Source organism: Podarcis liolepis (genome assembly GCF_965112155.1).
Source record: "Podarcis liolepis genome assembly, chromosome: 9".
Taxonomy (NCBI): Eukaryota; Metazoa; Chordata; class Lepidosauria; order Squamata; family Lacertidae; genus Podarcis; species Podarcis liolepis.
This window is the reverse complement of record NC_139564.1, coordinates 50542248-50553209: the sequence shown is the minus strand read 5'-3', so window position 1 is coordinate 50553209 and position 10962 is coordinate 50542248. Positions and strand designations below refer to the sequence as shown.

The 10962-nt window shown below is 44.3% G+C and overlaps 1 protein-coding gene across 1 annotated transcript; it reads right to left on the bottom strand.

The window, feature by feature from the left end:
• Positions 1–4927: 4927 nt before the first annotated feature.
• Positions 4928–10538, bottom strand: CDKN2AIP (CDKN2A interacting protein). Its single transcript, XM_083459428.1, has 3 exons — positions 9821–10538; positions 8367–8494; positions 4928–7886 (listed from the first exon to the last, which is right to left on the bottom strand). The coding sequence occupies exons 1-3, from the start codon at positions 10105–10107 to the stop codon at positions 6748–6750; spliced, it is 1554 nt and encodes a 517-aa protein (XP_083315554.1). The 5' UTR covers positions 10108–10538; the 3' UTR covers positions 4928–6747.
• Between the last annotated feature and the right edge of the window lie 424 nt (positions 10539–10962).

Sequence of the window (10962 nt, the reverse complement as noted above, 5' to 3'; positions counted from 1 at the left end):
AATGTTCTGCTTCAGGACCACTTTGCCAATAGCTCCCAAACGTTGTTGTTGCTTAGTCGTGTCCGACTCTTTGTGACCCCATGGACAGAGCACGCCAGGCACTCCTGTCTTCCACTGCCTCCTGCAGTTTGGTCAGACTCATGTTTGTAGCTTCGAGAACACTGTCCAACCATCTCGTCCTCTGTTCTCTTCTCCTTGTGCCCTCCATCTTTCCCAACATCAGGGTCTTTTCCAGGGAGTCTTCTCTTCTCATGAGGTGGCCAAAGTATTGGAGTGTCAGCTTCACGATCTGTCCTTCCAGTGAGCACTCAGGGCTGATTTCCTTCAGAATTGATAGGTTTGATCTTATTGCAGTCCATGGGATTCTCAAGAGTCTGCTCCAGCACCATAATTCAAAAGCATTAATTCTTCGGCGATCAGCCTTCTTTATGGTCCAGCTCTCACTTCCATACATCACTACTGGGAAAACCATAGCTTTAACTATACAGACCTTTGTTGGCAAAATGATGTCTCTGCTTTTTAAGATGCTGTCTAGGTTTGCCATTGCTTTTCTCCCAAGAAGCAGGCGTCTTTTAATTTCGTGGCTGCTGTCACCATCTGCAGTGATCATGGAGCCCAAGAAAGTAAAATCTCTCACTGCCTCCATTTCTTCCCCTTCTATTTGTCGATCGCCCTTGCTTCGAGGGTCTCTGGACTCCTCCTGCTTCTCCACTTCTATGCTCTCCAGACAGATTTATGCAGAGAGAAAAGTAACTTGGTCATAGTGTGCTGCTCGCCTTGCTACGTGAGCTACGGTGGCTTTAGAAATTATCCCGCACCTGAAATGAGTGGGATTGGAAGTTTCCAGCTGCAAGTCCAGGTACACATAGTAAACTCGAGTGAACCGACTATGGAGTAAACTGCACGAAACAACACATCAAACCAAACAAGTAAAGTACAACACACTAAAAAAAAAAAATCAAATCAGCCGAGCTGCAGCTCGAGCAGGAATTGAGACAAATTACTGCTGATGGTTGGGAGGCTCAGGCGGTCAGTCCTACGAAACTCAGTAAGGCTTTTTTCTTTGTTATATGCTGATAACGCCAAGTTCACGGGTTCGATCCCCATACGTTGAACTAGATGACCCAAATCTACTGGTGCATTTGTTTTTAAAAAAAGGCGTTCTGAGAATGAGCCCCGTTCTGTTGGTGCGGCGATCTCTGTGAAAGATGCACATGCGCACTACCTGCGTGACTATGGAGGTGACGAGAGGCCCCTCCCGCGCCCACCCGCTCGGCCCTGAGGGCTTCTTGGCGGAGTAAAGCGTGGGCTCGCGAGACGGGTTGTTGCGCGCTGCAAAGCACGCGGCACTCTCTGCCCAGGGTCCGGGGACTTTCCCCTAGGCGGGCCCAGGGGCCCAAGAGAAACAAGCGTTCTCCGCGCGTAGCCTAGAGAGCAGGTCTTTAGAACACCCTACAAAAAACGACGCGGACAGCGGCTATATATAGCCTTGAAGAAGCGCCTTTTTTCAGGTCATGGCGAGCAGCATGAAATGCAAAACCTTTTCTATTTTATATAAAATCGTAGTTTGGAGGTTCTCTCTCTTTCTCTTTCTCTTTCTGTTTTTTTGTGGGGGGCGGCAGTTCTTTACTACAGAAGGTCTGGCTGCGTATGCTAAACGTGCATGCAGATAGTATGCAAATATAACGCATCGCCCCGCCCATTACTAACGAATTTAAGAAGCGGAGGGTGAATTCCGCCAGCTTAAAACTTCTAGGTTGTGGCTGTATAGACTGAGGAGTTGAGCTCGCTGCAGGATCCACGGGGTGTCAGATACCACCCCGCTGCTCCTGATGTTCTTGATGCACATCTTCCCTCACCCCATTTTCCCTGGCAGGGGCGGGTTGGAGGGCGCCAATCCGGTGCCAAAATTTATTGGGCTGGTCCTGCTGCTGCCCCATTGCAGGGCTTATTTGAATCCATTCTCACAAGGTTATATCGTTCGAGATCCTGGTGTTGTTGCTTATTTTGCAGATAAAAATTTATGATTTACACCAATTATCGCTGTGGAAATTAGAAAGAAAATCTCTGAGCATGTGCAAAGTGCCATTCATGCTTCATTAAATAATTGTCACCTCCCAAAACTACTGGAAAGGGAGGGGAACTCAGAAAGCATGAGTGCTAGAAAAGCTTGAGGACCCCTCGCTTGTTTGTAAATGGAACATTCCATTTACCACTGTTCCAATGTACAGTGGTATCTCAGGTTACATTCGCTTCAGGTTACAGACTCCGCTAACCCGGAAATAGTGCTTCAGGTTAAGAACTTTGCTTCAGGATGAGAACAGAAATTGTGCTCCAGAGGCGTGGCAGCAGCAGGAGGCCCCATTAGCTAAAGTGGTGCTTCAGGTTAAGAACGGACCTCCGGAATGAATTAAGTACTTAACCCAAGGTACCACTGTACTAGATAAGGGAGGTGGGTGGTGCTGTGGGTTAAACCACTGAGCCTAGGACCTGCAGATCAGAAGGTCGGCGGTTCAAATCCCTGCGACGGGGTGAGTGCCCATTGCTCTGCCCCTGCTACTGCCAACCTAGCAGTTTGAAAGCACGTCAAAGTGCAAATAAATAGGTACCGCTCCAGTGGGAAGGTAAACGGCGTTTCCAGTTTCCATGCACTGCTCTGGTTCGCCAGAAGCGGCTTAGTCATGCTGGCCACATGACCCAGAAGCTGTACGCCGGCTCCCTCGGTCAATAAAGCGAGATGAGCACCTCAACCCCAGAGTCTGTCACGACTGGACCTAATGCTCAGGGGTTCCCTTAACCTTTAATGTATTAGATAACCATCTGAAGCAACAGCAGTAGAACAGCAGTCTTACCTTACAACTTTTGGTGGAGCAGCAGCAAGGAGCAGTCACTTTTGTTGCCCACCCACTGAGCAGCATTGGGCAGGAGTGGGTTTCGGGTGAGCAAAGGGAGAGTGCAGGCAAGAGTGCACCAAAGAGGAGCCGCTGCCTTCTCTTGCTAGCACTCACCCAGTGGTAGCACTCAGGGAAGGCCGGGAGGCAGCACAGCTAGGATGTATGTGTATGTTGTCCTGCCAGGTGAATCCCTCTCCTTAACCTGTTGAGCAGATGCTTGCCCTTAAACATAAATTGCTTGAGTGTGAAGAGTGATTGTAAGTTATTTCCTAGCCTTCTCCTTGAAATGTGGTAGCAGAAGCAGACACTGGAGCCCAGAAGATGTCCCATGTAGCAAACACTGGAGCCATCTGCGTCTTGTATTGTTTGACTTCTCACAGAACCAAACACCAGCTTTAAGGCCAAAAGGTAGTTTGCCTGTACATCATACACCATCCGCTAGCGATGCCCTTGCACTGCTTTTTTAGTCCAGCACATATGAAAATGGAAATGCCCAAAAAGCTAAAAAGGGTATCACCCTCCCTGGATGTGGGGGCAGACCTCATGAGTCTAGTAAGAGCTACAATAATTCTGTAGCTCTTAACACAGTATAACCACCCTTGTTGGACAACCACCAGAATTGTTAACTAGTAAGTACTTTAAAAAATGTATACAGTCGTACCCCGGGTTACATACGCTTCAGGTTACATACACTTCAGGTTACAGACTCCGCTAACCCAGAAATAGTACCTCAGGTTAAGAACTTTGCTTCAGGATGAGAACAGAAATTGTGTGGCGGCGGGAGGCCCCATTAGCTAAAGTGGTGCTTCAGGTTAAGAACAGTTTCAGGTTAAGAACGGACCTCCAGAATGAATTAAGTATGTAACCAGAGGTACCACTGTAGTGGGTATTATGCATCCTCACTACTTCTGCTTGGCTGAAGGTGGTTATGCATTTCCAGCAAAATCAATTCAGAACAAAAAGTACCTCAGGTTGTAGCAATAAGTTTAATTAAAACTGCCAACTACCTTGGCTACTTCAGTCCGCCAGAGGACATGGTTGTGCTCCACTCACTTCCATACAGATGCATTACACTTTTCTGTAACAGTGTAAAACAGAGACCCCAAATTACCGTATTTTTCGCTCTATAACACGCACCCGACCATAACACGGAGTTTTTAGAGGAGGAAAATCCGTAGGCATGCCACCCGTAGGAATTTCCTCCATAACACGCACAGACATTTCCCCTTACTTTCTAGGAGGAAAAAAGTGAGTGTTATGGTGCAAAAAATACGGTAAATAGGAAGTCAAGGAATGTGTTAGTCTAAAACTGCTATCTCTATGGGCAGAATGATGCAAGTAGCCAAAGCTTTACCTGAAGTTGATGCTGCAGTTTTCACCAATGACAACTTTTTTTGTTTTTTTTTAAAAAGTGGAAACTGCTAGATCATATGCAAGTGAGAGTGAATGCCTGGTCAGAGAATAGAAGGGTGTGTAAGGAAGTGTGTAGGGTGACTCTGCCTGCTGCTGGCAATGTAAGGCTGTCAATGGCTACTAGCCACAATCACTGTTTTACTTCCACTCACAAGAGGCAGTATGCTTCTGAATACTAGCTGCTGGGAATTGCAGATGAGCTGTGTGTTGTTGCTCATGTCCTGCTTGCAGGGTTCCTACAAGCATCTGGTTGGCTGTTGTAAGGACAGGCTGCTGGATTGGAGGGGTCAGTGGCCTAATCCAGCAGGCACTTATGACCTTGGATAGGAATGGTAGCCACAAGGGGATGTGACCTGAAAAAGGTTATTCACCTCCGTAGCAAAATGCTGGCTGCAGATGTGCTTTTTGTTTAACAAGCACATATTACTGTACAAGGCCAAATTAAAGAAGCACAAAGAAATACACATTTGATGCTACTTTTTCTGCCATTCTTCTCTTCTCATAAGTGTTGTGGATTGTGCAATCTACCATGCTGTACAAAAAAAACCTGAAATCAAAATTGTTTTCCCAATAGTTTTTGGAAAGAAGTTTAACCCATTAAGTTTGAACAGGAGCCAAACAACTGAAAATATCTTTATTTGAATGAGTATATTTTTTTATTACAAAGGAGTCTACCTTTCTTTAACAAACAATCAGCTGCCACATATTCATTTTTACCCACTTTTGCTTGGGAACAGGGGTCACCAACATGGCACCTGCAGGTGCAGATGTGCTCAACAAAGCCTTCCCTTCAACAGAACCCACATTCATTGCTCAGGTTTGCAAATATGCTTATGGGCCCTAAGATGTCAGCAACCCCTACTACACAATATTCTATTAAAATGCATTTGAAATCAATTTGCAAAAATTTGAATAATGAGTTGGATCCTAAATCAACGTAAGGAAGTTCGTGAAAGGAGTGTTTCCTTTCTTCCTCCCTCTATCATTCCTTGGTATCCCATCTCACAGTTCAGGGTGGGCTCTCCAACTCTCCAGAGACTTAGTGAGGCAGGTGGCCGCAGGAACAGAAATGTTCCTTCCATAAATCTCCTTTAAGTTTCCTTAAGACTAAGCCATTGCATGTTCTGTTGCTGAGGTGAGCGGAATTATTTAAGCAACTTCAGGAAGGGCTCTGTTGTAATTCACTACTTGTATTTCATTCAGCTGAAAGAAATGCTGTCTTGCTTCCCATCTTACAGCTTTGGTCCAGATCCTGGAATTAGCATAGCTAGTTGTTGCCTTGGGCTATTTATTAAATGGCACAGCAACACTCAAAGCAGTGCTGTGTGAAGAAAATTAAGAGACAATGGGAAATGCTCCATCAGTGCTGTGAGAACATTTCACTGTTCAGAGAACATTTACTAACATGGAGGTAACAGAACGATGCCTGGACATGTAGACCTATGTGCAGACATCACAGCAGTGCAGAACTTTAGATGAGATTCAGTGTGTGAATGCAACACCTTTTAGTTAATACTTGTTGACAACCCCAAGTCATAATGCAGTGCAGGTTTTAATAAAATTAGCACTTAATTTGAGTGGTTGAACTTGCAAATTAATACTAGCATGTTTAAGACTGAGCAAATATCTAAGTTATAAGCATATATCGTTAGTTAAATGAAATGGAAGCAGAATATTTCATAAAATCTTTTTAAAAATCCAAATTACACAGACATAAATAATTGCTGAATATAGAAAGCTGCATTTATTAGAAAAAAAGCAAAGATGGTATTTCTCACAAAATATAAGTCAAAGCTGCTTAGAGAAGTGTTTAGTGATAGAAGTAATTTGGTAATTATTGACTGACAATTTGCAAGTATGATATTAAATAGGACCAGCATATCATTTTAGTTAAAATTTAAAATATTACTACTTCATTAAAAAACTTAAATCAACTATCTTGAGTGAAATCAACTATCTTCTTTTCTTAAAACAGGCATATGAACATTCTGAGCAACACATGAAGCAGGTGATTAAAGGTTTGATTGAAACTTTTAGACAACCTTCTACAATCCAGATACAATGGTTCTTGTCTACAAATCTGTTCGCAGCTAAAAAGGATGAGTTCTGAAGTGAGCATTACTGATACTAAATTGTAGGATTTAGAAAATTAGACTGAACAGCAAACTGTACCTTAATTGTTCCTTAAAAAATAGAAGACCTGGTATACTATTTAGCAAATAAAACAGCACACTAATGTGCTATATATGTTAAGGCATACCTCAGCACGCTTTACATCTATAACAAATTATTTACATTTGCTACTGAGTGAAAAGAACAAGAATTCCTCAAAACTGAAAAATACAAAATATATGGGAGTCTAATATAGTGTACAAAAAGTAATTGAGTTATTTGTCATAGAACATTATTTGCTAGTATAAACAGTGACTGTTTCACTGTTTTATAATATTTCTTGAGGATTTCTTAAAGCTGGAGGTAAATTTAAAGGTTTTGATTCTTCATCAAGAAGCACCAAATCTTCAATCTCCCTTCCTTTGTACTTCCTTTTACATAATTTCACAATCACCTTTTTCTTGAGAAACAGTTTCAGTGCCTCCCTTGAAGCAACTGCTTTGGCATTTTCCTTACTTTTTCCACAGCCAGTACCCAAATACACCGATTTACATCTCAGTTCACACACCACATTTTCCTGAGAGCTTTTATTCTGAGGTAAATCCGCCAGCTCTTTCAGTGGGACAAAGTCAACATCTAATGTTGCCTTTACAGACTGAATGGATGAGTTTAAGAGTTCAACATGATTGACATTGGGACTAAACCCTCCAACAGCAACCAACTTCCAAGCAACAGCTTTGTACAGTCTATTGAAAAATGGTTGCCTCTCTTTTGCGTCTTCGCTTGTTAATAATTTGCATGGCACTTTGGCAGGAACCACACTTGTGTGCGAGCTGCTTTTTGAAGCTAACACTGCTGTATCTTCCAATGTGCCTTTCTTTTCAGATGCTAATGTGTTTTCAGATTTGGATTCCGAAGGTTTATTTAAAGAGTAATTCAACTTTGATTCCGGGCCAGGCAAAGAAGAAGCCACAGCTGATTTGTGCCTGGTGGTTGCTGTAGATTCATAATTAGCAACTCTGGCTTCTACTCTTGTTACAGTTGATGATGCAGCAGGTGCTGCCTTCTGGGCTGCGGAGACTGGCGCTGCAGGTGCTACCTTCTGGGCTGCAGTTGAGGATGCTGTGGGTGCTACTATCTGAGGCGCAGTCGAAGAGGCTACAGGTGCCACCTTCTGAGCTGTAGAGACTGGAGCTGTAGGCGTTACCTTCTGAACCACTTCTGATGCTGCTGCAGGTGCTTCCTTTTCGGCCACAGCTGAAGATGCTGCAGGAGCTACCTTTTGGGCTGCAGTCGAAGACAGTGGCTTCTCTGCATTTTTTGCTGCCTCTTTTCCTGGGTTCTTCACAGGATTAGTATCTGTTTCCATAGGCTCTTCTGGCTTTGCAGACTCTGCATCACTGCCAGTAATTTCAGAAGCTTTTTCTGTGCCAACAGCACGCTTCTTGCTGGGCTCTTCTGGCCCTTCTAAAAAGAAGTTAAAAACAAATTATGTCTGTAATTCAGAGTAAGTGTAACTGTCCTTATCACAATCAAACACACACTTTAAAAACAGAGTCAAGGAAACTGAGTTACCTTAAAGTTTTACAATTAATGGCCTCTGCAGGAATTTTATAGGCATATAATTAATAACTGTCTGCTCTGAAGAGGTACATTTAAAGCATCATACCCTACTGTATGTAGTTTAGATTAAAGTTCCCTGCTCACTACTGCCATAAAACTACTAGGAAGGCAAATTGACAGTTAACACTTCTGCATGAATTAAATCAAATTCACCTTACACTTATTTGATTGTAAGATTTACCAAAGCAAAATGAGTTAGATCAAATATTAATATTATCAACATAACCCGACAATTTAAAGAATGTTGGCTGACATTTTTGAGAGGATAACATGTATTCATTTATTATGCTCCTATGTGTATTTGCACAGCTATTATCTGCTAACCATTGCTACTGGATATGCCTCGTTTCACCTTGGCAACCAGTTCATCTCTCAGAGTGTGGGTTGGAGCATTGGTCACTGTGATGCCTGCAGCCATGTCCATCACCTTTTCCATCACTTGCAGAGGATACCTGAAGGGAAAAGGCAACTGCAATTAGCATTTTGAGGAAAAATTTAGTTCGCATTCACTGATCCTCAAGACAGCTACCAACACATACATGTTATTTGGATTGTAGATATTGTCAATTCCACTTCCACACACCCCAAGCAGAACTCAAGAGAAAAAGAAAAAGGGGGCAGCTATCTTCAGGGTCAGAATGTTTTCAGACATCTGGATGCATGGGTGCTTGGCTCTAAAAAGCAATTAAAATACTTTAAATAAACTTTAGATGCTTCAGAGTTTGAGGCACTCTCCAAACCCCAGATATCTGCATTGTGGAATAGTAATTCCATTTTTCAATGCACTGATAGAAGAATGGCTCAGATCAATACAAAATTACTTCTAATTAGGCCTCATTAAGCCCAATGTGAAAAGATAATGACTCAACTTAAATCTTATTGATTTCAGTGTCAACTAAATGTGACTAGCTCCACCTGGATCCAGTTGATTGTGTAAAACTGGAGACGTCTTATGTTCTGCTCAAAAAATGTTTCAAGAAGCAAAGAGCAATTTATCTGCCATTCAGGGTGACTTGTGGAAAGACAGAACAATGAGACCTAGACAAGAGGAATTCAATGCTCTAAGGTTATTAGAGTCTTAGCACTGTATAGTCACAGAATGTGTATTTAGAGTAACAAGCTTGCCTCTCATCTTAGAATCTAGATTAACAAAAAGGGGGGGACACACAGTCAAAATAGAAGATACATTTGTTTGGTTTAGCTGGCTGTTAAAAAGCCTTATAAGCACCACAGTTCTGAAGAACAACAGGTAGCAAAATTAAAGTAATTACAGGCTTTAGCACAATTGGCCTATATTGTACAATCAGGACCTGATCAACATAACGAGGGTGTTGAGGGACTACAGCAACTTACAGGTACACCAGGCAACTACCTTGCTAAAGGTATACAAGTCTGGTCCTGGTCAGTGCCTCAATGGAAATCACCCGGGAATCCCATGTATGTCAGCCTGAGCTTCATGATAGAAGAAACATGGGATATGAATATGATAAAACAGTTAATATGATTAGGCAGAAAATGATCTTGCAGTTTTTGCTCAAAAATGGGGGGTTAATGTTATTTTTGCACATAAGCCAGCTGCAAAAATATGTGCATTGGCTTCTAAAGAAAAAACAAAGATTTATAACAACATTCGGAGAATGCCTTATTTTCCTTCTTAGGTTTATGACATCTTAAGGAGCTCCTCCTCCTCCTTGTGAAATTAACTACCCTTAAAGTAACGTACGTATCTCACGAAAACGAAACGCTTTTAAGTTTCACTTCTCCCGGCAGCGACTCACCTGCATCCCAGGAAGACATGGTTGGCCCACACCATAGACAGAGAGGTCAGTCGCCGTAATTCTAGGCTGTCTCCGTCCCCCGCACCGCCGTCTTCCCCGCCCGGCGACAAGGGCAGGCCTTCCGCGTTGCGAATCAAGAACTCCCGGCGGTGCTGCCAGTGCCCCTCGGGCTCGCACTCCGCGCGCAGCTTCTCCACCCAGCCCGTCCCGGCGTCGCCGGCTTCTTCACCCCCTCGGCAGGGCTCGGAGTCGGGCCCCGCCGCTGGGGCGGCCTCCCCGCCGGCCATGGTGCTCGGCGGGAAGTCGCCTCCTGCCGCTGCTCGCTCTCCGCGACAGGGAACTGTTCACGGCAGGCCCGGGAAGCAGCGCTGGGCGAGGCCCCAGCTTCCGCCCGAACTGGCTTGCGGCGCCTGTGGCGGACACTCAAAATCCCCTCACCGGAGATGATCGTATCAGAAGAGGCCATGCCCACAAGACCCAGTTCCGGCGAACGATTATGACTTCACTTCCCGCTCCGACCGCCGGCCCCTGAGGATGATGACAAAAGGCTGCGTTTCTTTCCCACAGCCCTTTGCTGATCCAAGAGGGTGGGGAAGGCAAGGGTGTTATCGCCACTACCGGCTTTCATACGGATACCTCTTGCGTGCAAGGCAGGAGCGTAATACAAACTGGGAAGGGCTCCTTTATCCCTTTAAAGCAGTAATGGCCAAACTTGGCCCTCCAGCTGTTTTGGGACTACAATTCCCATCATCCCTGACCACTGGTCCTGTTAGCTAGAGATGATGGGAGTTGTAGTCCCAAAAAAGAGCTGGAGGGCCATGTTTCGCCATCACTGCCTTAAAGTGACAAACACGGCTGTCTCACGTTACCAAGTCTCTAGGGTGTCTTTTCTTTTCTTTTTTGTATCAACGCGCTCCTCACACACGCAGAGATAGAGAAAGGCGCTGAGTGTCACGTAGGTGTCGCATTCAACTGAGAACCGTGCCTCTATACTTTCATGGCTGCCTGCCCCGCCCCTTGACTCGGCGATTGGTTCGTCATTGCCCTTCTCGCCCTCCGGAATTCCGGCACGAGATATCATTGGACCATTTTCTCACCAATGAGGAGGCTCTTCGCTCTCGTTGCTGTCTCGAGCGAATGGA